At 40.9% G+C, this 26,398-nt stretch overlaps 1 protein-coding gene across 1 annotated transcript in view; it reads left to right on the forward strand.

Moving 5' to 3' along the window:
* IQGAP1 (IQ motif containing GTPase activating protein 1) overlaps positions 1-26,398 on the forward strand; it is a 103,990-nt gene that overhangs the window by 28,334 nt on the left and 49,258 nt on the right. The window contains exons 3-13 of the mRNA XM_058736496.1: positions 2,651-2,807; positions 4,309-4,386; positions 8,912-8,988; positions 15,154-15,221; positions 16,342-16,455; positions 17,238-17,416; positions 18,143-18,227; positions 22,359-22,522; positions 24,220-24,304; positions 25,072-25,235; positions 25,449-25,609. Of these exons, the coding sequence (XP_058592479.1) occupies positions 2,651-2,807; positions 4,309-4,386; positions 8,912-8,988; positions 15,154-15,221; positions 16,342-16,455; positions 17,238-17,416; positions 18,143-18,227; positions 22,359-22,522; positions 24,220-24,304; positions 25,072-25,235; positions 25,449-25,609 (1,332 nt within the window). The remainder of the gene's footprint in view (positions 1-2,650; positions 2,808-4,308; positions 4,387-8,911; positions 8,989-15,153; positions 15,222-16,341; positions 16,456-17,237; positions 17,417-18,142; positions 18,228-22,358; positions 22,523-24,219; positions 24,305-25,071; positions 25,236-25,448; positions 25,610-26,398) is intronic.

Raw genomic sequence — 26,398 nt, forward strand, 5'->3', positions numbered from 1 at the left:
ACTGTGTTTTGCCCTCCTTTACCCCTTTTCACCAGCTCACCGTCGGCTCTTCCGGCCTGGCATCGTGTGATGCGCACCGTGTCCTTGACCGCACAGAACTTCTGAGCCTTCCTGTGACTCAGGACTGTCCCCCAGGGAGGGGCCAGGGTGAAGGCTTGGGGGGGGACCTTGCGGTGGTCCTCCTTTCACTCTGATTTTGGTGTGGTCGTCTCAGAGGACAACCAGAACACCTTTGGAAACTGGCTCCAATTCGAGGCAGAAGCACACACTGTGCTCTTCCTCCGTAGTCTTGTATGTGTTTACTGTGTTTGGAGGAGAAAATTAAGTACTTTTTTCCTCGGGCCATTACATGGTGAAGGGCTGGTTTTGGCTTAGACTACCGTTGTTCTAGGTTTGTTTCTGTTAATGAGAACGCAAGTTAGACTGTCCCCTGAGAGCGGGGGCTGCCAGGAGGCGTTTGCCACGAGCTTTTTAGCAGTAAAATAACGGAGGGCCGATGCTATGAGATGTGTCCTTGGGCTGCAGCTGCTTTCCACACTGGCGACCTGCATTCTTTTTCCACATTGCCCTTCTGGTCTTTGGGCTCTTGCGGAGGTGTAGTTTGGGTTTTGTAACGGTTACCAGTTGGTATCTAGTTTTAGTTACTGTGACAATTCTTCTGGAAAACTCATTTGTTCCCCCTGCCCCCGACCCCGTGACCTTTAAGTTCTACCACCTGAAAGAAAAGCCAGAGGTGAAAACTTATTATTGTCGAGTAGGGAGAATAATCACAAAATTCCCCAGCCATGCCTATACCCAGCCAGTATTTATTTACTTAAGCACATATGACTATTTATAGAACCTGAGAAAAACAAGGAAATTGTTGCTTTTCCTTGTCATTTTGTAAAAATTCTGAGCAGTAATCTCAATTTGGAAAGATAGAATTAATACAAGAAAGCTTATTCTGAATTATAAAAGGAACAGTTTATTTAAAAAGCAACAATTTACAGAAGTACGATAAATCTAAGTGTTGTATATCCTTGAAACAATTTTATTAATACAAAGAATTATATAAAAATACATAGATACATGTACATATTATGTGGCCTGTTTTTCTATTGGTACATTAGTGTTTTCATGTAAATTTTCACGGGTATGTGTGTGTGTCTATAAAATATGGGATAGTTAAATGTTTCTTCCAATTTTACTTGGCTTTTAATTTAAACTTCTGTATGTCAGTGAACATAAATGCTTCATTTTTATGTTGTCCTGCTTGGTAGTAAATGTAGTTTTTACTTCAGTTGGCTATGTCTTTCAGTATTTTTTTTTGTCTTTTCACAATTTAACACTAGTAAAATAGACCAGGCAATAGCCAGGGTCTGGGGAGTTTTTTATCAGTATGTAGGGATACCAGAATGTGGGGATAACATTGACTGTGTAAAATTTGAGTAGAATAATTTTACACACACACACACACACACAAACACACACACACACACACACACACACACACACACACATAAAAGTAAGCTCTATGGCCATTGTGGGGCTTGAACTCGGGACCCAGGTGCCCCAAATAGAGTAATTTTATTTTTTTTTATTTTTTTTATTTATTTATTTTTGGGACAGAGAGAGACAGAGCATGAACGGGGGAGGGGCAGAGAGAGAGGGAGACACAGAATCGGAAACAGGCTCCAGGCTCCGAGCCATCAGCCCAGAGCCTGACGCGGGGCTCGAACTCACGGACCGCGAGATCGTGACCTGGCTGAAGTCGGACGCTTAACCGACTGCGCCACCCAGGCGCCCCAATAGAGTAATTTTAAATTAGGGGTTTTTAATCTGGAGTCTGTGAAATCTCTGAAATAACATATTAAATTTAAGTACATGGCAAGGTAGACTCCATTTTTTTCTGGGGAGGGATTTCCTTAGATATTCAAAGGATTCTGTGACTTAAAAATGGTTTAAAAAAACCATTGCCTTAAATGATTTTTAGTTACCTACATTTCTGTTGGCAGAAAATATATTCAGATGTGCTTTATTTTACCTTGGGCCTGCCTGACATCTCTGGAGAGGTCTTCTAGGGGAATTGTAACTTTCTTTTCCTTTTCCCTTGACGGCCTCCTCCCCCCATCCTCTGAAAAACATGAATTAATTTTTACTGCTTCCATTGGCATTTTCTTCCCTATTTTAGCTGAGATGATTGGCTGTTCATGTAACCCCAAAACAACCTCAAAATCTGAATGTAGAAATTCACTGTGGATTCTGAAACTGGAAAAGAACATCAATAAATTTAAATTTCTGAACAGTTGACATCATGGCTTCAGTTATAAATGATTTTTCTTAGGAGTTCTGCAGGAATAACTTAGGGACTGAGGGTTAGAGCCCGAGGTTCCTGGGCAGTTGGGGTCTGAGGAGCCAGGTGTCTGCTGTGATGGGAGAGGGGAGCCGTGTGGAGAAGAAGGTGGCCGCGATGCTTGGGGTTTTTCGCAATTTCCTCGCCTCTGAGATCTGACTGGGTCAGGACAAAGATGTGGGTGCAATTGGATCTTAAAGGAGTATTGCTTATGTTGAACTTAAACTCCTCCAACAAGAAGGGAAATGAGGCTCAAAGTCTCTTAAGGAAGAGCTCAGACCTTCCCTCTCTTCTCATGTCCTCTGCCCTTTTGTGCAGGTGGATGGAAGCATGCCTCGGGGAAGACCTGCCTCCCACCACAGAGCTGGAGGAGGGCCTTAGGAATGGGGTCTACCTTGCCAAACTAGGAAACTTCTTCTCTCCCAAAGTGGTGTCCCTGAAGAAAATCTACGATCGAGAGCAGACCAGATACAGGGTGAGTCCTTCTTCGCTCGGTGCTTTAATTTCCATAAACTTAGGAGAGAAGGTTAGTGGACTTTATCCTGTGTAAGAGTTACCGAGAAATATGTGTAGGTGTGTTTATTCCGACAAAATAAAGCATCTGGCAGAGTGGAGAAAAGGGTGCAAAGTCGGAGTAGTAAAAGATGGCTATCTGTATTTCTGATACAATTCTTATGATGGTGTGTACCTAGAAATCTTCATGGTCCTTGATGGATTTTTCATTTCTTAAAAAGTAGAGGAAGTAACTAGGGGGGGATTACTACTTTAATCTTCACCAAGCACTGAGATTTGTTGGCAAACTGAAAGCAATAGCAACTTTAGGCAAAAAGGTCCCCCTGGAGTTCAAGGTAAATTGGGAAAGCAATCCAATTTCAGGAAATTGAGGTACCTGAAAGGGTTTGATTCCTGTGGCCCAGGGCTCTGAAAAAGAAGACTGCTTGGTTAAGTTGGAGTGTTGACAAGGACCAAAATCTGTTGTGGGGGAGGTTTCCCATGAGCACCTCTTTGGAAAAGGATGGGCATAAAAGGCGGAGGATTGAAAAACCAGGGGCAGATGGAAGCGGGGCAATGATAGGAATTGGGCCAGAACCTGGAATGAACCAAGGATGAAGACAGAATCAAAAGAGATTTTTACGTCTTATGTTTAAAGTCAAAGGACGACAGGAGTGTAGGCAGACCAAAATTGACATCCCAAAGAGAAACTTTCCTTTTCTGAAGGCAACTCTGTTGAGTGGCGTACCGTGTGGGACAGAGCAAGAAGACACTTAAGGAACAGTAGAGAGTGTATAGCAATAAAAATAATAGTCCTGCCCCTCCTCCCGTCTGGAGAGTGAATCTTGCTGAAAAATAGCAGACATAGAGGTTTAGAGGGGGATATTTGTATGTGTGGTATCCAAACCCTGATTAATATGTTTAATATGTCAGTCTGTAAGTATTTTCTCTCTGCCAGCCACCACACTGAGTACCTTATGTACATTTCCCCCTTGTGTGTTTATACCAAATACATACAGTGGGTGTTACAGTTGGGGACACTCAACAGGGTGAAGTGACTTGCCAGTGTCACCAGTAGACGGCCAAGCCGGGAGGCGAATCCAATATAATTGGACTCCAAAAATCATGTTCTGTAAGGCTCAACTCTACAGGAAGATTCCCTGGATGGTTCTATTTTTTTTTTTAAGATTTTATTTTTTTTTAAATAAATCTGTACACCCCATGTGGGGGTCAAACTCACAACTCTGGGATCAAGAGTCATATACTCTACCAACTGAGTCAGCCTGGCTTGGCTCCAGGTAGTTCTTAAGTGAGGGGAGCTGAGATTCGGGTTTTGGGGAGTGGAATCTTAACACAATGCTTTAGACAGACCTTAAATGTAAGGGGACCTTGCAAAGTCTCATAAGGGGACCTTGCAAAGAGTCTTTATTTAGTATTTGCTTCAACATTGCCAACAGTGCCTAATTGTCTCTTGTTTGTTCTAGGCAACTGGCCTGCACTTTAGACACACTGATAATGTGATTCAGTGGTTGAATGCCATGGATGACATTGGATTGCCAAAGGTAATTTATGTGATATTCAAGTTCGGGCTTAGATAAGGTTGTTTTGGCATGTAGTTGTCATTCTGCCTGTAAAATTATTCTCAGTCAGATCTTTGATGATTTTCTTTCTTTCTTTCTTTCTTTCTTTCTTTCTTTCTTTCTTTCTTTCTTTCTTTCTTTCTTTCTTTCTTTCAAGTACTAAAGGATCTCTTCTGTTTGTTTTAGGAAATAGTTTTTTTTTTTTCTTTTGTTCTTTTTCTTTATTATTACTCATTCCTGCTTTACCTTACCCTAGAGAAATTCCCTATGATGTCATTTACTTTTACTATATCAAATTGTAGACTTAGATTAAAATTCATGTACCATGAAATCTACCTTAAAAAATTTTTTTTTAATATTTATTTATTTTTGAGAGACAGAGCACAAGTCGGGGAGGGGCAGAGAGAGGGGGACACAGAATCTAAAGCAGGCTCTAGGCTCCGAGGTGTCAGCACAGAGCCTGACGCAGGACTCGAATTCACGAACTATGAGATCATGACCTGAGCCAAAGGCAGATGCTTAACCGACTGAGCCACCCAGGAGCCCACAAATCTACCTATCTACCTTTTTAAAGTATATAATTCAGTGGTGTTTTTTTTTTTTTTCCACAAAGTTGTTAAATTAAAATTTGACTTTAGGAAATATTTTAGAAATGTCATTTCCCAGATGCAGAATAATCATATCTGCAAGAGAACATAATGGGTTATTATTTTATGTTTCAAATTGTAGAGGCAATATAATAACATGTACTTCTTTTTTTTTTTTTTTTTTTTTTTTTTTTTAATTTTTTTTTTTTTTTCCACATTTTTAATTTATTTTTTTTGGGACAGAGAGAGACAGAGCATGAATGGGGGAGGGGCAGAGAGAGAGGGAGACACAGAATTGGAAACAGGCTCCAGGCTCCGAGCCATCAGCCCAGAGCCTGACGCGGGGCTCGAACTCACGGACCGCGAGATCGTGACCTGGCTGAAGTCGGACGCTTAACCGACTGCGCCACCCAGGCGCCCCAACATGTACTTCTTATATCTTGTTTTGGTGATTTTTTTTTTAAACATTTTTCTTGAGGTATAATTGCTAGACAGAAACTGCACATATTTAATGTGTATAGTGGATGAGTTTGGAGTAAGTGTACATCCTTGAGTGTTCTGCTCAGGAGTTTATTTAGCATTGCTGTTAGATTGCTGTCTCTAGACACCCCCCCCCCCCCCCCCCCCCGTTCTGTGTTGAATCCATAAAGCCATGCTGTATTGTCAACTCTTAGAGGTGTGGACATCTTTTTTTTTTTTTTTTTTTTTCCTTTTTCTCTTCCATATCTTTTGACCTAAGAATTCTACTTCTAGGAATTTATCCTTCTAGTAAATCAGACAAGCCCAAAGAGATGGATATGTAAGATTTTTTTTCAGCATTGCTTAGGATAGGACAAATTGATAGCACCCACATATTCCTTCACTAGAGGTATTAATTGTATTGCAGCCAATCATACACTAATGCAGCCATTAGAAAGCATGATATCAATCTGTATTGGCAAAGGAAGTTGTCTGTGATGTGTTAAGTTGGGGGGAAAACAAAACAGGCTAAGGTAAGAGTTTGTGTTTTGGCTAAAGTGAGATTGCTATTTTTATGGAAAAGTTAATATTCTTGGGAAAAGTCTATAAGGAGATAGTAGTTTTCATTTCTGTGAATGGGATTAAGGGGTGGTTTTTATTTTCTTTATAATTTCCTATAGAGTCTAAATTGTTGTAAGCAGAGAAAGGTGAAGAAAAAATGGGAGATGGGGAGTACCAGAGAGTGACTAGAACCACTCAGAAATGAACATTTGATATTTAGCGTTGTTTTGCACATCTGTGTCTTGAATTGAGCTCAATCCAGAGCCAAATCTTTGTAGAAGACTAGCTTTTGTCCTCTTTTTTTCAGAGCCAGATACTGAACTTCTGTTCCTCACACTGGTGGGTTTGAGAATTAGGCCCCACAAATGTCAGGAAAGGCAGTATGTCAAGTTCTTACACCTACTTTGCCTTTCTGTGCACTTGTATCTTCTTGTGTTTGTTTTTTATGTGGTATGCCCCATTGGCAATGATGATTTAACCTTTATAAACACTATTAAAAGCTTTGTTAATATGTGCTATTATGAGTAGTATTGTTACTACAAAATGCTTTTTTTAATGATTTAATTTTACTACTTTTTTTTGTTTACTAATGGTAGTATGTTATCCTGGACCACAGTTGCACCAAACATAGAATTCCCCAAAGGCTTTCAGGGACAACAGGGTTAACCATGGCTATCAGCCTTGAAATGTCCACCCTACATGATTTAGGTCCAGAAGACTTGAGTAATGTGGACTGATGATACTTAGCCTAAAAATTGTTGTCCATAATAAAATGTATGATAGATAGTTGACAATACATACATATAGTGATTTGGGGGATGCTCTTTCCTAATCTCTTCATATGGTATAAGTAAGCTAAATATAGAAACTTAAGGTGATAAAGCTTTTGGTTCTTATCCCTTTTGTCTCTTTATTATAATTGGTCCTCTTGGCTACCTCCTCCAGGAAGTATTTTGTGGTTTTGACTTTGATTTTTAAATTGTTTTAAATCTGTTCAACTAGTGCTGTCTTCCTTATGTGTTCTATCCTAATGGTGGGCGTCCCTTGAGATGCAATCCTTATTTTAGCTACATTCTCTCATTTTCATGGTTTCAGTTATTTTGAGGACTTTGCTATAAGATAAACACACTGTCTTCAAATGGCTGCTGGACAGTTCTCCTTGGATAGCTTTTTACTAGCTAGAATTCCTCCTATCTAAAAGTAAACCTTGCCTTTTCCCCAAGTGAACCTCCCTCCTCTATACTAAATGGTAGCCTGTCTTCATTTCCCCAGTCATCCCGTCTCAAAATCTTAAGGTTACCTTGGACTCCTAAATGCAGTTATTCCCCAAACCTTCCTCATGTATTTGAAATGTTTCTTTTATCCGTTCAAACTGCTTATCAGCCTGCCTCCTTAGCTTCAGTTTCTCCACTATTCAATATATCCTGTATCCTGTCTCCAGTCAGATCTTACAGAGACTCTGTTTTTATCCTTGGCTCCAGAGCTAGGACTTCTCCGTGGCCCGCATATCAAGTTCAAACTCGTCTGACGTTCGAGGTCTTCTTAATCTGATATATCCTACCCTACCCAACTGTATTGTTCTGTTACTTTCTAAAATACAGTCTGTACTTTTTTTGGGAAGGGTGTCTCACCGTGACCATAATGTTCACCTTTCAGGAGAAGACATCTCAGTCTTGGGAGGTGAGCATGTAGAACTTGAAAAATTATCAAAAAAGAGGATTCTGCTACATCCCATGTCTCAAGGGGGGTGGTTCTTTCTAGTTGAGAGCCGTAGGTATTGTGAGAAAAGCATGAAAACAAACACCATGTGTCAAGGACTCTAATGGATACAAGGTGCTGCAGTACTCTTCCTATTGCCTTAGTTAAGCCCTTTTACTCTTATCCAGATTCTTCTCATTGCCTCATAATTCAGTCTTTCACTTCTCCAAACCGCTATTACTCCTTCTCCCCCTAAGTTATAGAACGAATTATATGGTGCCACATCACCATGAAGATAGGTCTTGAAATTGAAGATTACTCCCAATCTAAACTTGCTATGTTCCTATTCAACCTCATTCATTAATTCATTAAATATAGAGCCACTCCCATGACCTTGGCTCTGGGCTTGGCATTGAACAACATAGACCTGACCCTTGCCTTTCATGTAGCTTGTAGTCTGTTGGAGGAGTCAAACAGATAATAACACAGGTAACTGATTATTTGTGGTAAGTGCTACCAAGGAGAACCACCTATCTTCCACATTCCCGTACATGTCCTCTGTTGCAGATACTTCGTCTGTGTATCTTTTCACTTCTGCCAAGCATATAACACATTTTTAAAAAGATTTTATTTTTCAGTAATTTCTACGCCCAACATGGTGCTTGAACTCACAACCCCGAGATCAATCAGTCGCACGTTCCGCCAACTGAGCCAGCCAGGTGCCCCACATACAACACATTTTAATTTTTTGTAGTATTTTTCAATGTCTAAATGTAGTGGTTTGCATAATTGAAAGCACCCAAGGAAATGTTCATTGGTTAGCTACTACTCAGTCTAGGCATGGTATATAGTAACTGGGAAGATTGTAGTCCTTCAGAGCTTCCTACATTTGCCAGTGATTTCAACTGGATGAGAGCTTGGTGTCATCTGCTTGTAGCTGAGTCGGCAGTAAACAAATCACTTTCGCATACCTGGTGAAATTCAGTGGGTTGACCAGATGAGGCTTTTCCAACTAGTGCTTTTTCTGTTTGATAGGATTTTGTTCCTTATATGACTTGTGATGAATTAATTGTCTGTTCCCCCTAACGAAATTACTTGCTGAATGGCAATAATGTTTGCTAACTGTTTTATTTGTATTGTTGATGATTGGTGAATGATCCAGTAGATGGATACCTTACTCTGCTTCTTTTATTTCTCCTTAGATTTTTTACCCAGAAACTACAGATATCTACGATCGAAAAAATATGCCAAGATGTATCTACTGTATTCATGCACTCAGGTAATCGGATTTTCTTGGTAAAATGAACAGTGTATGTAGATACAGAGAACGGATTGCCGAATTGCCAGAGGTGGGGATTAGGGGGTAGGCGAAATGGACGAAGGGGGTCAAAAATTACAAACTTCCAGTTATAAAATAAGTAAGTCCCGAGGATGTGATGTACCACACAGAGATTGTAGTTAATAATAGTGTATTGTATATCTGAAAGTTGCTAAGAGAGTAGATCTTAAAAGTTCTCAGTACAAGGAAAAAACGTCAGTAACTGTGGTGGTGGCCGTTAGTGGAACTTACTGTGGTGAACATTTCACGGTATATGCATCTATTGAAGCATTGTGTTGTATAACCTGAAACTAGTATTATATGTCAGTTCTCTCTGAGTAAAAGAAAGCAGTTTAGGAACAACATCTGAATAGAAGATACAGCTTTTTGTCCATGGTGTGATGAAAAAGTTTTGCATCAGCTTCAGAATTTTCAAATAGCATAGGATACAGTTGTCTGAATGAAATGGTGAGAAACAGCTGTGTTTTTCTAGGAAGCAGAGAGAAGGGATTTATTCCCATAATAGCAGATAATTTGGCTCTGAAAACATAGGATAGTGTTTCATTATTGATCTACTGTTTCTGTGAGCTGTGCATTTTAGTGGAGATGCAGTTCCTTTCCTTCTCATTAAAATTTCTTTAAAAAATTTCTTGAAAATCGCAAAAAGTATATACATTTCAAAACTTCCATTGTTTACTATTTCGTTGCAGGCCAATAGCTGAATTAAAAAATGCCCTGTGTTAATACTTTAGTAGTATAACTAAATTTTGTCAACATCTTCAAATAATGCCAGCAAATATCAAATGGCTGATTTTTAATTTAGTTTTCTAGGTCCTCACCAAGCCATCTGTTCAGTAATTTTTATGTCAAACAAATACGAGAAATAGGAACTGAAACTAAGTATATTTTTTTCATAATTTCATAATAAATTTGGAAGATGATTTAATTTCAGGTCCTTGGCTCTTGGAATCAACAGAGTACTGTATTGGAAGGAAGAGGTGGTTTGCGTGGAGAGAGGGGTGCGGTCGGGTGGGAATTGGAGGCAGTAGTGTGGTGAGTCAGAGTGCTACAAATTTACGTGATGGCTATAGGGCTAAAGTAGAAGGTGGAAGAAGTAAGTGGGCCATGGGTATGGGGTTTCTTTGCTTGGGCTGCCCATTTTATTTTGTTTTGTTTTGTTTTGTTGTTTTGTTTTATTTTATTTTATTTTATTTTATTTTATTTTATTTTATTTTATTTTATTTTATTTTATTTTATTTTATTATTTTTAAAATAAAGTTTATGTGTTTTGAGAAGAGAGAGCAAGTGAGCAGGGAAGGGGCAGAGAGAACAGAGAGAGAGAATCCCAAGTAGGCTTTGCACTGCCAGTGCGGAGCCCGACATGGGGCTTGAACTCACGTACCATGAGATCATGACCTGAGATGAAATCAAGAGTCGTGTGCTTAACTGACTGAGCTACCCAGGCGCTCCAGTGGGCTGCCCATTTTATAAAGCATCCTGTATGTGTGCTTAATAAATACTAATGATGTATATAAATACATGTATAATATTGACGCATGAGAAGCCTGTTGTCTCCAGTTTGATTGAACATGGGCCAGACCCTTGGTATCTCTGGAATATTCTGAAAACTACAAAAGAAAGACTAGAGCTGAGGACTGGTCGACGTGCCACACACTCTTGTGCCTTAGGTTATTCTGTTTCCGTTGCCTGATTGCCCTTTACTCCCTGGCCCGTTGCCTGACTGCCCTTTACTCCCTGGTTTAACCCATGCTCCTCTCCAGCTGCCACTGTTCGTTGATACCTTCTTTTCCTTTTTCTCCCTCAGATGGAATCAGCTCCTTCCCATCTTTGTGCTCTTCTAGCATCTGCACATACCTCCTCCTTCAAGTCTAGGGCTTTTACACTGTACTCTGCTTATTTGTTCTTGTAGCTGACTTTCAGTGGTCTCCTTGGGGACAAGGACTATTTCTGTTATTCTTTATCTTTGTGTCTCTAGTACTTAGATGCCTAGCATATAGTAGGTAGCCAATAAATGCTTGTGGTCACAATCCTACATTATAAAAAATCTTCCTTTCCCCTGTTCTGGCTCAAGGGGATATTTTATACCCATAAATGAAAAAAGGAAATGGTTCTTTCTTTTTATCAGATGCCTCTTCATGTTTATCTCAGTGTATCCAGTCACATTTTAATTGAATTCCCACCTTCTTGGTGATGTTTTGGATTTCCAGTGACTCCAGCTCAGTCCTTTGTTTAAACTCCTGTGTTTCTTGGTTTCTAAGTTATATATTGTTTCTTTCATGTGTTTACTGTCTTTCTCTCTCTTAGGTATTAGCATCTTAGAGACAGAGGTCATGCTTTACGTTTCTTCCCCACCCCCACCCCCCCAAGGTTCATAGCATAATATTGGACAAACAAGAACAACATGAGAATTTTTTAAAAATGTTTAGGAATAGGTGGGATCTAGGGGAATGTTCAGATTGCAGTGATTTCAAATGTACGGGTCTGAGCCAAAATCAGATTAACTCTGAGTATTGTGACTGGCTGTGAGTTACGTGAGGTCTGTGTTGATAACCTTGTGAAGGTTGTACCTACAATGGGTATCTGAACTTGGCAGGCAAGAGGCCGAGCTGGCGGAACTCTCTACGAGTTCTGCAGCCATGGCCTTCTGCAGCATAACCTGGGTCCTCAGCCTTCAAATTCTCCGAACTAGAGATGAAGAAGTAACTCTGCCTTTCTCATGATGGAGTCAGAATCGGGAAGGAAGGAAGTCTGCTCTTGTTTTTCATTTCTCTTCAGTTTGCAGCCCATGCTTGGGAAGTATACACAGAGCAATGTGTTCTGGTTGGTGATTTACGATTTCTTTCCTCCCTAGAGTGTTTTTCCTGAAGTGCCGTCAGCCCTTGCTATATAGGCACTTAACACCTGCCGGGAGCCTCTTCTTTACCATATAGGACAACAGTATGGAGGCAGATTCCTTGCCTCACTGTGAGGGGTGAGGCACCATCTCCTTTTGGATCAGTAGCAACAAAGAAGCATTATCTCCTTGTTTCTTGACTAGCGTTATTCCAGAGATAGTCCCTGTATTTAGTCCTGCTAAATTACTTTTCTGGATTACATTCCACCCTCAGATAAGACCCTAATTCATTATTATTTTGCATAGGTTTGTATACTTCATTTCCATTTCCTCTGGTGTTTTATCTTTCTAAGAACTGATTTGGAGGTTAAATGGGCCCATAGTCATATATCCTAAATTCAAAAGAGATATAAAAGCTGAAAGTTACATTTACGTTTGGTTCAAACAGATTTGTTGGTGAAATCTGAACAGAATTAATTGAGGTTATTTAGAATATGTATCTACTTACTGTGATTATGTGTATGTTTCTCTTCAGAATAGTAGTGTTTTTGTTTAGGGGTGCTGCCTCAAGGCTTGCTGGGGATGTCTTCTAATACTGTATATACTTACATAAGCAAACATTACATGATACTATATATACTATAAAACGTTTCTAGTATCAGAGAAATTCTAATCAGAGATCAGGGATCGTGCTGCACTAGATTCTGTTTCCTGTCAACTGCTGTGTTTGTATTTAAGATCTCTGCGATCAGCCTAGTGACTTCCTCCAGGTTACTCTGTAGTCAGCAAAGATAATAGGAATCCCAGTAGGCTAACATAACCTCCTTCCCCCTATTGCTGTAAAGTAGAGCTTAAATAGGAAAAAAGAAAAGAAAAATAAACCTGAGCTCAGTACAAACTAAACATTGTAGGTGCCTAACAGTTATTTGTAAAAGTAGGCATGGGAGAATAGGAGCAAAGATTGGAAAAGGGGTGTTTACTGGTAGGACTTTAAAGGTTCAGCTTTTAGGTTGAATATTCTCTGTTCTGTGCAAGAGGATCTGAGTGGTCCTTGTGATTATATTCATAGCTTCACCATCTCCTTAAAATATTCCTAATCATTGAAATGAGATAAAAGAAAGATGATGCCTATGTCTTAGCTTCTCCTCTACTTTATTTATAGCAGCTAGCGACATCGTAACTTTAATTTACTGTTGGAAGACCTTAAAAACGAATTCGCTCCTTGAGGCTGTTGAAATGACACTCTGGCGGGGCGCCTGGGTGGCGCAGTCGGTTAAGCGTCCGACTTCAGCCAGGTCACGATCTCGCGGTCCGTGAGTTCGAGCCCCGCGTCAGGCTCTGGGCTGATGGCTCGGAGCCTGGAGCCTGTTTCCGATTCTGTGTCTCCCTCTCTCTCTGCCCCTCCCCCGTTCATGCTCTGTCTCTCTCTGTCCCAAAAATAAATAAAAAACATTGAAAAAAAAAAAAGTATAAAATGACACTCTCGCAATTTCTTTTTTTAAAATTGTATTTATTTTTGAGAGAGAGAGAGCACACGCGTGAGTGAGCAGGGGAGGGGCAAAGAGAGGGAGACAGAATCCGAAGCAGGCTCCAGGCTCTAGGCTCTGAGCTGTCAGCACAGGGCCCGATGTGGGGCTCAAACTCACGAACTACGAGACAGTGACCTGAGCCGAGGTCGGATGCTTAACCGACTGAGCCACCCAGGCGCCCCAGACGTTTGCAATTTCTTAAAGTATGGCAGCCTCTTTCCTCTTTCAAAGTAGAAATAAAAGAGGAAGAAATTCCTCAAGAAACGTATTCTTACTAATTTGGAATGCAGGTGGGACGTATGTGGGAGAAACAATACATATAATGGGGACATTACAGGTGTAGAATGTTACTGGCTAATTTGCTTTGGAAAATTTGTTAAATAGAGTTAAAATCTTCTGAGAGAGGAACTTTGTATAGTTCTATTTTGAGCATTTTACTCTAAAAAAAGGACTTAATCATATACGTATGGTTCATACTTGTATTTATCTTAGAAAATAATTAGGTACTCTGAATGCATAAATTTGAATGTGTTTTCAGAATGCTTGACTTTTTTTTTTTTTTTTTTTAGATTATACATGTGAGTTTATTATATATAATTTAAATTCTGGTCAGTTCTGTGAATGCAATGTGTATGATCCATATTTGTGTTCAGATAATACTGAGCTTTACAGATTTTTTGCAAAAACTGGAGATTGTTCTATTGTGTTTATGATTTGTTTCTCAGGGTGTTATATTTATTCCCTTATTGCTAGGCTGTCAGTGTCTTGCCCATGTCCATCCCTGTCAAGCACCCTTCTGATTTACTGATACTGATCTGCTGGATCCTTAGAATCCACTTAGGCTAACTCAGGCTTATAGACATTTACTTATCCAGCTATCCATCTATGAAATATAAATATTTATTAAGAGGTTCTGGGTAGACATTGGTGAACAACTTACTGTTCCTGCCTTCATGAAATTTGAAGTCTACTAGATTTTTTTTAAACAGTAAATATATATAATATTTACTGTAAAACTCATAAATTACCTGAATGAAACTTTTCCATCAGCGATATAAATTCAGTTAATTTAATTTATTAAAAAAATTTTTTTTGATGTTTGTTTTTGAGAGAGAGAGAGAGAGAGAGAGACAGTGTGAGCAGGAGAGGGGTAGAGAGAGAGGGAGACACAGAATCTGAAGCAGGCTGCAAGCTCTGAACTGTCAGCACAGAGCCCGATGCGGGGCTCGAACCCATGAACCGTGAGATCATGACCTGAGCTGAAGTCAGACGGTTAACCGACCGAGCCACCCAGGTGCCCCTGAATTCAGTTTAACTAAGACTTTCTATTTGAATCATTTTCATGGGACTTTTCTCAAATATCTTATTTTACTTAAAGCTTATTGATCACAGGAAGGTAAAAGTGAAGATTCTCCACTTAGATTAATTACATCCACATGTATGTCAACATCTAATTATACACTAGATTTGTACCAGGACTGGGACTTGAACCTGTGTCTTCTGACTCCCAGTCTGGTGCTTTTTGCATTGCATTATGGAACTTTCTAGGATAATGTTATGTAAAACTGAAAAAAGGTTCTGAGGTAAAGCACGGTAACTGCAAAGGGGAATATGGCAGCATGCAAGGAGTCTGTGTTCAGAATGTTTCTGTTCTTTATGTTTGCTACCTTTCCCCTTCAGTCTAAGAGCAGCAGCTAGATGCAGTGGGAGGCCTAACTCTTTTCTGCATATCGTGTCTTCTAGTTTGTACCTGTTCAAACTAGGCCTGGCTCCTCAGATTCAAGACCTATATGGAAAAGTTGACTTCACAGGTAAGGAGTTGCAAACTTGGCAGGAAATGCTTGATTTATGTAGAAATAGCCTGGAGAGTCAACAGTACCAATCTTAAAGACATAGGGCTTTAAAAACACTCTGGCAACAGAGATCAAAGAAGGATAAGTAACTTATTTCTCCTGGTTTGCTGAGAAGAATGCTAACGTTGGAATTTTAAACTCTGTTCTCTCGTTTCTGACGTGAGTATGGTTAGTGAGTGTCCATTTTCCTATATGTAAAGTGGGAATAGTATTAATATATAACACAGAAAATATATAATACCGTATTAGCATCTAACATGAAATATCCATGCATGGTGAAAACACTTAGTCTTTTCCTTTGCTTCTCGCAAGTCCCTACTGTGGGCAAAGCAAGGGGTATGCTATGGGGACGGAGATAATGCAGAGGTGACAATTAAGTAATTAAAAAGATTACCTTATTTACCTTATTCTATGTGTATTTGCTCTAGTAGATGCTTGCTTGAAGAGATGGGGGCCTGGGAAGAAAAAGAACATTGATAATATTGGTTAGGGGCAATATAGATTCAAATCTTTTGAACTGGTCATTATTTTGTAGGCTTGGGAATTTTAAATTGAATAAAACTTTTATCTATGATATTTTTCCTTCTAGGGAAGTTGTTCACCAGACCTAGGGCAAAGGGCCAAACCTCACATGTTGTTTCCTTTATCATTTGGCTTCCTGCCTTGGAAGGAAAATTGTTTAATAGCAGTAGTGACTTGGTGTGTGAAGACCGAGAAGGCTGGCTGGCCTGTGGGTCACTTGTTGTTGAGCTCCTTTTAAAGCTGCTCCATTCATAAGTTCATTGTAGAAATGCCACAAGTAGCAGTTTTGAAAAACTATCTTCTGTAGGGCTGTTCTCACGTTCTAGTTATTTTTGATGTTCTTGATAATAGTAATAACAGTTAGTATCTACTCAATGTACGTTATGTGCCGGATACTCTGTTAAGTGCTTTCCATAATTATCTCATTAAGTCATCGTATCAACCCTACGAGGTAACTACCACTTTATCCCATTTTGTAGTTGGGGATGCGGTTTCCTTCTCTGAGTTATGGGAAGGTGCTTAACTTGCTCACCTGGGTCTTTATCCCTTCCTGCAGAAGAGGAAATCAACAACATGAAGATTGAACTGGAGAAGTACGGGATCCAGATGCCCGCCTTCAGCAAGATCGGGGGCATCCTGGCTAACGAACTCTCAGTGGACGAAGCTGCATGTAAGAAGAGAGAAATTTTGTGGGTTCAAATGGGATTGTTGCTACCACTTTCAGTAATGAATACTATAGTGATGGTCTTGGAATTAGGAATTTTGCTAGCAAGTCAGTAGATGTAGCTTTTTTTTTTGAGTTTGAGTTTGAGAGAGAGAGAGAGAGAGAGAGAGAGAGAGAGCGAGTGCACGCGCACGAGTGGGGGAGGGGCAGCAAGCCAGAAAGGAAGAGAGAATCCCACTGTCTGTGGGTCTTAAACCCATGAACCATGAGATCATGACCTGAGCCGATGTCGGATGCTTAATCGACTGGGCCACTCAGGCACCCCAGTAGATGTAGTTTTAACACTGTTGCCATCTTCTGTGCTGTTATTTGGGAGTAAGTGCTTGGTTCTGATGAAAATGAAAGCATTTAGAAATTGAGTTCTACATTTCAGCCCCTCTTTGAGTGTCTTATTTTTTTTAATGGTATTTACATGATGATTAAGGGCGAACATTTCCATAACGTACACTCCTTGCAAGGCTCTTTTATGAATATTTCCCTGTGGGATTCCAAACTCAGCCTCCCAGACATGGATCACAGGCAGAGCTGTGACTTTGTGCATCCAAAGGAAGAGACGAGGCTTACAGGATTCAGGGCGCCATTCCTTCAGCCCCAGTCATTGTTTCTCTATCATGATGAGCCTTTCTCTGCAATAGGGGGTTGTAATGTTGTTTTGTATGCGTCGTGTACGTCCCTTGCTGTATATAACTTCTGTGTTCTATGTTTTGAATTTTTTTTTTTTTTTTTAGTGCATGCTGCTGTTATTGCTATTAATGAAGCTATTGACCGTAGAATTCCAGCTGACACGTTTGCAGCTCTGAGAAACCCCAACGCCATGCTTGTAAATCTTGAAGATCCCTTGGCTTCCACTTACCAGGATGTGCTTTATCAGGCCAAACAGGAGAAAATGACAAATGCTAAAAACAGGGTAAAAATGGAATGTCTGTTCTTTCTAGTTGATCGATATTCTTTCATTGTTCGCTATAACTCCATTTTTAAAATCACTTTTCTTAAAGTATGATTTACATACAATAAGATTCGCTCATTTTATGTGTATGGTTTGACGAGTTTTGACAAATGTATATGGTTACAAAACCATCATCCCCCAAGTCCCCAGGTCCCTCTTCATAGTCTGCCTCCACTACTCCTTACCCCTTGCCCTTGACCCCAAGCAACCTCCAATCTGAACAGATCACTGTATTTGCTTTTTTTAGAATTACATATAAATGATGATTCACACAGTATGCAGTCTTTTGGTATACGGTTCCAATTTGACTTTTAATCTTGAATTTTGTACAAACTGACGAGAAGTTCTGACATCTGGTCTTAGGGTGTGCCCGTTCTGCTCGGGTCTGAGGCAAGGATGCAGGCTCACAAGTGGGCAGGACGGGCTTCACCTGTGCTTCCTGCTCAGACTCGTGTTCTCCAGCTCTGGGAGAACCTTCGGGCTTGTCATTAACAAGTAGATCTGCTTTTTACGTTTTTACTTGATATTTGTGTAGCGTCCCACAACTTAATGAAGTTGTGCTTCATTAAGGATTGCAAGCCACACCCTTACTCTTTGTTGTCTTTTGGTGGGGGAGAAGTGCAAGTATGTTGCTGTGGGTCTTCTTAGAGACCTGAACTGATCTGTGACTTTTTTACTCATCTTCAGACAGAAAACTCTGAGAGAGAAAGGGATGTTTATGAGGAGCTGCTCACGCAAGCTGAAATTCAAGGCAATATCAACAAAGTCAATAGTAAGTATGTCCCTGACTCAGGTACCTGGGGAGACGTTACAGAACAATAGGAGTGTTGATCTGTTCTTGTACCGATGACATGGTTTGAGTTTATTTTAGGTATCAGTGGATTTGTTTAGGAACTATTGCTTATTACTATTTTTTTGTGTTCGTATGTCTTCTGTTTTAGCTACTGTTGTCCTCAGGTGGGCCCGCACTATTCTGTTTACTCATCTGTCTGCTGTAGCTTCTGGACTTGCCTTGTTGGCTAATTTCACTCTCTCACCCTGTGTTAATACACTTTTTAAAAAGTGTAGTGACTTTTCCTGTTTTTAAAATAATATTTTTATTTTTTTTCAGAGAGTAATACAAGCTATCCAGAAGTAAACAAAAAACACACAGAAAATTAACCCCTCATCCCCTAGAAATAACCACTATTGGCATTTTTTATGAATATCCTTTTCAAAACATTTTTAAACAAAAATGAGATTAAAAAAATGATTTTTGTATATACGCGTTACGTTCTTTTGAGAAACTAATTTCTTGAAAGTGTCACTTTCACTTTCTCACTCTTCTGCTAAAGAACCTGCATGATTATTTGCTGGACAAAATGTAGACCCCCTAGTCTAGTGGAGTTCTGTATTTTGTATTTTATGCATACTACTCTGTACAAACTCATCCGCCTAATTGTCTCCCATATTCACTCCGTCCATTTCATGACTCATGAAAGAGTCCTGTTCTGGAGTGGCTCAGACCTGGGACTTGGTCTCTTGGCCTCTTATTTAAATTTTTTTAACGTTTATTTATTTTTGAGAGCCAGAGACAGAGCACGAGCAGGGGAGGGGCAGAGACACACACACACACGCGCACACACACACACACACACACACACACACACACACAATCTGAAGCAGACTCCAGGCTCTGAGCTGTCAGCACAGAGCCTGATGAGGGGCTCGAACTCAAAAACTGTGAGATCATGATCTGAATCAAAGTTGGACACTTAACCGACTGAGCCACCCAGGTGCCCCTCCTGGCCTCATTAATAGCACCTGTGGTATAAGTCGTTATGCAGATGATGAGATAATGCGTGTAAATTACATGGCATTTAGTAAGTCCTCAGTAAACATTAACATTATTACAGCTTTTGCTAATGGGGTAGTCTCCTCACTATAATGGCCTCATACCTTATCTCTTAATCTGATTCAAATTATACCCATCATTCAGGGTCCAGCTCGATTCTCACCTGCACCCATTCCATCTCTCCCACAGCATTTATAGGCCACACGATTTTATATTCAATTACATATTGTCTTATATTGCTTGCCTTTGTTTCTGACATCTCTGTAAATTCCTTAAAGTACAGATTACTTATGAGTTCTGCTTCTTTTGAGATCCCTGTAATTCCTAGCATAATGGTTACGTTTGATTTCAACCAGACTTGACCTTGTTTTGCTAAAGATAATAATAATAGTAATAGTAATTCATGTCCTCTTTGTTCATTGGGAGGCCCTAATTTCTCTCTTGAACCAATACTCTGAATAACTAGAGAGACTTTATTTATTTATTAATAATTTGAGACAGAGAGAGAGCACGAGCTGGGGAGGGGAAAAGAGAGAGATAGAGAATCCCAAGCAGGCTCCGTGCTGTCAATGCAGAGCCCTATGCAGGGCTTGAACTCACGGACTGTGAGATCGTGACCTGAGCCATAATCAGGAGTTGGTCGCTTAACTGACTGAGCCACCCAGGCGCTTCTAGAGAGCCTTTAGAAGTTTTTAGCAATTCCATATGATCAGAAACTCTTAAATCCTGACCAGGAGTATTTGTATTCTGTTGCATTCTAGTTCATTTGAGATAATGGTTTTCTGAACAGAGTAATAGTTCCATGCACGTATGAGTGATGTGTTGTCCTGTATCTATATGAATATTTAGGCCAGCAAATTAAACCAGAGTGTCCTTTTATACTTACTTGTGTGAGAAGAAAGCCCAGCATGTTTCCTGCTGCACACGGTGCATATAACAGTCTTTGTTTCGCTAAGTTTTTTTTTTTCTATATTGTTTAGGATTTTATAACCGTGGTAGCTTGACTTGGCAAAGTGTATGAGAGTCTGTTATAAACCTGTGAGAGAAGAGCCATAGTATATGTTTTTAAAGTGTTCCATTCATATTCTCATGTGGTCAGAGGAGCAAAATAATACAAATTCCTTCAAATAGCTTTCAACGTGGTATGGATGATAAATGTGCAAATGAGTAATTTCAGGGCAACTTGCTTAGAACAAAATATCAAAGCTTGTATGAGGTGCATCATAAAATAAAGAAGGGAACGATGACTTCTCGTTGGAGGTTTGTATGGGAACCTTCTCTGGATAAATAAGGCAGGATTCCTCATAGAGGCACAATCTTTTCTAATCGTAGAACCAGTCTGAAGCAAGAGAAAGTTGTATGCTAGGAAGATACAGGAACTTTAGGTCCAGAATTATCTTAACATAATTTATAGATAAGATTCTTCCCCTAAGGCTGTGAGAACCAGCAGTGAAGTCAATGCCCCAGGAGAAAGCTGCAGGCCAAATACTTAAAAATGAGAAAAAGTTTTTGAATAAGGAAAAGTGATTAAAGCTTAGTGGAAGGAAATATTTAAATAATGTTCTAAACTTTATCATCTTTGTAGTATAAATGTTAGTAAATGTTTATTTAAATATTTATGTTTTATGTAGTAATTTTATGCTTCCAGTAAAAGCATAAGTGACTAGATGCGTTTGTAGATAGGTAATCTGAGATTCTACTTTGCAGACCTAGAGAAAGCCTGCTAGTTACCTGATTTTGTTGATTTTCTGTCCCCGTTCCTGTAAAAGTTCCACAAAGATAGAGATAACTTGTTTTGTTCAAAACTGTATTTGCAGCATAGAGCAGGTGCTCAGGAAGGGTTGAAGGAATGGATGGTTAATTGGCTAATGGTCACATAGACCTGTAGCCATGACTGAAAGAGCCATCACCTTGGTGTGGTAATGAATTACTGAATTGCAGGTGTATTCTTTGGGAAGAAGTCTTAGGAGTCTACAGTGAGACCACAAATCCATTGAAATTTAAAATCTTTTTCTTTTTGACACCTTATATTATTTTTTTATAATGAAAACATTAAAAATTTATAAGTGCTGCTATGTCCCAAATATTTTGATTTTTAGTATGTTATTATTGATTTGTTTTTCTACTTCGGTGATAAAATCAGTTCAACTGCATGGAGGGAGAATTCTTTTCTCTTTTAAAAATAAGGAAACTGAAAATCATACAGTAATTATCATTTTCCAGTGGTTATTATTTCTGAAATCAGAAAGTACTGTATTCTGACTTCCAACCTAATACCTTATCTATTTTACAATATGCAGAGTGCTTTCGTGTACATTGATAAATGTATTTAATCTGAACAATAACACTATGGGGAAGGTGTCTTTATTATTTTCAGGTAAAGGAACATCTAGGTTTTCACTGCCGGATGTAAAAGACCTTATGTGACCTCAGGTTCTCAGACCACCTTTGCTATCTGGACTCTGACTCCTGGGTGGAGTGTGTTTAGGAGATGGGGGATAATGAAGGGATTCGGACTGATGCTATAAAGAGGAACTAAGGCTGTTTCTCCTGGGGTAGACTGTCATGGAGAAAGAGGGACTGGATGTATTCAAGTGTCAACACTAGGGTGAAAGCTTTAATAGTTTTTGTTTTGTTTTGTTTTTTAAAACAAAATTGCCCAAAGATGTAGTAGGTTGCCATGGGAGAAACTTTCTCCTGTGTGGTAGTTTAGGCAACAATTTGGCATTTAGAGGGAATTTAGACACGGATTGGTTTGTACTGATGCCTCTTTTGGTGCTTCCCATAGTGGTGCCAGGGTGTCTACATCTGGAAGCTTTTAAGTAGGCCTGAGGCGTGGTCCAAGAATCTGTTAACTCTGATGAACAGCCCGCTGGGGTCCCTGGACTTGATGCCTTTAAGGTTCTCTTCCAATGCCAGGATCTTGTGCTTCTGTGATATTCCAGAATAAAGGCCATCTGAACTATATTTCCCTCATCTGAAATTGAGATTGGTTTGGGGGAGGGAAAAATACTCTAGACCGATGTTTACAAAGTGTTTTCTTAAGCTTTGGCCTTTTTTCTTCCTCAGCTTCTTCTGCATTAGCAAATGTGGATCTGGCCTTGGAGCAGGGCGCTGTACTGGCCTTGTTCAAGGCTCTGCAGTCCCCTGCGCTGGGCCTTCGAGGGCTGCAGCAGCAGAACGGTGACTGGTACCTCAAGCAGCTCCTGGGTGATAGACAGCAGAAGAGACAGGTAAAAGTGTCCTGGGTCGAACCCGCAAGCTTTCACATGTAGCCATTTGAATCCTGTATTCAATCCTGTATCATTTAAAGATATTTATGGAGGCTTTTTCCCTTATAGTTATAGTGTCACCCATAGTTTTTAGTATAACTTTCTCTCGCATATAAATGCAGGATTTTATTTATTGAAAAAAAAATTTTTTTTAATGTGTATTTATTTTTGAGAGAGAAAGAGTGTGTGAGCAGGGAAGGGGCAGAGAGAGAGAGAGAGAGAGAGAGAGAATCTAAAGCAGGCTTCAGGCTCCGAGAGAGAGAGAGAGAGAGAGAGAGAGAGAGAGAGAGAGAGAGAGAGAGAGAGAGAGAGAATCTAAAGCAGGCTTCAGGCTCCGAGCTGTCAGCACAGAGCCTGATGTGGGGCTCGAACTCACGACCCAGGAGATCATGCCCTGAGCCAAAGTTAGATGCTTAACCAACTGAGCCACCCAGGTGCCCCAAAATGTAGGTTTTTAAAATATCCTCAAGTGGGGTGCCTGGGTGGTTCAGTTGGTTGAGAGTCCGGCTCTTGATCTCAGCTCGACTCTTGATCTCAAGGTCCTGAGTTCAAGCCCCGTGGTGGGCATAAAGCCTACTTAAAAAAAAAAAAAAAGTCCTCGGGGGCACCTGGGTGGCTAGGTCGGTTGGGCGTCCAACTTCCACTCAGGTCATGATCTCACAGTTTGTGAGTTCAAGCCCCGCATCGGACTCTGGGCTGACAGCTCAGAGCCTGGAGCCTGCTTCGGATTCTGTGTCTCCCTCTCTCTCTCTGCCCTTCCCCAACTTGTGCTCTCTCTCTCAAAAAAAAAAAAAAAAAAAAAAGTCCTCAGTTAAAATACACATTGTTTTTAGCTGTCTTTTGCTTTTAGAGTTGTAAATCTTCTTAAACACACCCACCCTCCGAACCTGACCACCCTTTCACTGAAGCATCCTTCTTAATCCCCCAACTAAATGCCGTTGGGGAAAACTTGAATCTTTTTTACATTCTTACTTCAGGAATTTCTACTTAAAAGAAAACACACGTCACTAGTTTCCTCTGGCCAACTCTGGGAAAGTACTTAACGTGCAGTAAAAGTACACTGTGGAATTGTACTTAGTGGGTTTTTAGAACAAATATGAGTAGCTTTCTTTTTGTCTGAATGAGGACAGTGTACATTATACAGATTCCCAGCATATATCAGCCAAAGTCAATAGCATTAATGTGCTAAGGAGTCTATAAACATCTCATCTCAATATTTTGATGCTTCTCACGAACTATTTTTTTTTTACATGTACTGGTGTCTGGAAAGTCACTCTACCCCAGATTTGGCAAGGGCTTTGGCTCTACCCAGGGCTGCTACTTTGCACGTAGCCTGAAGCTGTCACTTAGGCCTCTGGTTCTTTGTCCCTGTGACTGCTGTTGAGATACGACAACTATAAGACCTGGGGCGCCTGGGTGGCTCAGTCGCTGAGAGTCGGTGACTCTTGATTTCGGCTCGGGTCATGATCTCGCAGTTTTGAGATTGAGGTCGAGCCATATCAGGCTCTACCCTGACGGCTTGGAGCCCGCTTGGGATTCTCTCTCCCTCCATCCCTCTCTTTGCACCTCCCCCACATGTCTGTGCACTCTCCCTCCCTCTCTCTCTCAAAATAAGTAAATAAACTTAAAAGAAAAACCAAGTTGTTTGCTTTTCTTAGGGTGGCCAGGCGGATCCCCTGCAGAAGGAGGAACTGCAGTCTGGAGTGGATGCTGCCAACAGCGCTGCCCAACAGTATCAGAGAAGTAAGAGCCCCCCCTGAGAGGCCGAGTGGGGCTGATGTCACGAGGGGCGTCTGAGGTCAGATTCCGTCACTCCTCGGCCCCTCCCCAGGCCTGCTCGCCATCCACCACCGGGTGCCTCCGGCGGCGGCGGCGGCGGCGGCGGCTCCCCTGGTTTTCAAAGTAGAGCTGAGCCCGTGGAGGCTCACTCGGGCCGGGAGGCACCTGACGGTTGGGGGAGGTGAGACTTAGGGGCTTGATCGGTAAGATCCGGACGGTGGAGGAGGGAGGAGAAGGAGAAGGACGCTCCTAACGTGGGAGAGAGGAAGGAAGGACGCGTGAGTAGAGGTATAGAAGGTGAAAGAGGTCTGGAAACAACGGTGGTTCGAATAACATTTTTGTACGTGTTTGGAGCTGAGCTGTGTAAGATAAAGGCTTGGAAAGACCGGAAACCTTTGCGTGGCAGCTTAAGGAGCTGGTCCTTTACTTGCCAGGCTGCAGGGGATGGAAGAGACGTTTTAGAAAGATGTTTTATAAATTGGAGTGGAGGGAAGATATGGGTGAGGGAGAAGGGAGGCCACCCTTTCAAACAGCTTCGTGGAGATACAGTCGGCCTGGCCTCCGGTTCACCTTCATACAAAGGGGGAGCCTGTCCCGTAAAGATGAAATTTCCACTTCAAACATTAGGGCTGATAGTTTATCCACAGAACGTAACTTTCTTCTGTGAAGACGACTCTCCTTCCCCTCGGGGCTTCCCACGCCAGCTGCATTTCTCACCTGTTTTCTACCAGGATTGACAGCCGTGGCAGCGATCAACGCCGCCATCCAGAAGGGTGATGCTGAGAAGACGGTTCTGGAGCTCATGAATCCCGAGGCCCAGCTGCCCCAGGTGTTTCCATTTGCTGCTGGTCTTTATCAGAAAGAGCTGGCTACCCTGCAGCAACAGAGTCCTGAGGTAAGTCAGCTGAACCTGTCCTGCTTGTGAGCAAAATGGAGTGGCCATGAACTTGATACCTGCCCCTTGGAGTCGTTGGCAGAGCCTTTTTTTTTTTTTTTTAATTAAATAAACCAGAAGCTTAGACTTCTTATGCCTTTATTACACTTGTAACCTTGCTTGGTGTCCAAGAATGTCTGTCCTCCCCTTCTCCCCCTCCCCCTCTCTGTACAGCATAACCTCACCCATCCTGAGCTCTCTGTCGCAGTGGAGATGTTGTCATCAGTGGCCCTAATCAACAGGGCGCTGGAGTCGGGGGACATGAACACCGTGTGGAAACAGTTGAGCAGTTCCGTGACAGGCCTTACCAATATTGAAGAAGAAAACTGTCAGAGGTGGGTGCCCAGAGTGGCGGCAGCTTGAGTCCATCAGACGGCTCTTACTCTGTCTGTTGCTGGTCAGCAACACTCCCGTCTTCAGGCATTGTGACCTTAGTGTGATCTTTTCTTTTTTTTTCCTATTTTGATTCACTTTATTAATTGTTATGCTGGACGACTTACTGTAAATTAGCTATTATCATGACATTCGACTCCTAAATGTATAGATATGCTTATGTGGAACAATGAAGGTACTTATTTTGTAGACACAATAGTGCTGTCTTCTACCCTGACAAAAGCAGTACTTCATCTTGAACATCTTCTGAGCCTAGTCCGTTTTCATGCTTCTTCACTTGTTCCAAAACTGTCCTTTTCACCTGGTCTCTTCAAACCAGGGTCGAGTGCAGGGCCATGTGCTACATCTGACTGTCGTCTCCCTTAGGCATCTTCTAATCTAGCGTGGTTCCTTTCTTCATGACGCTGGTTACAGAGCTGGGACCAATTTGTATAAAATGTTCCGTCTTCTGGTTCTGGTTGCTTCCTGATACGTGGCTTATTCCTGTAGATTGGAAATTCCATCCAAAGGGTTGTCAAGATTCAAGTCAACATTTTTGGTGATGTGTGTTTCATATCTCTTAACTAAAGGCATATAAAATCTACTTGTGTCACCGTTAGAGACACTAAGATTGATCTTTGAACCGGGGAGACAGCTTATCCCTCTAATGTATATTTATGTTTTTCCCTTAGCATAATCTCTTTTTGTACCTTTGTACCATCAAAATATCCAGTTCCCCTTTAACCATCGCC

This window comes from Neofelis nebulosa, chromosome 7 (assembly GCF_028018385.1).
Source record: "Neofelis nebulosa isolate mNeoNeb1 chromosome 7, mNeoNeb1.pri, whole genome shotgun sequence".
NCBI classification, from domain to species: domain Eukaryota; kingdom Metazoa; phylum Chordata; class Mammalia; order Carnivora; family Felidae; genus Neofelis; species Neofelis nebulosa.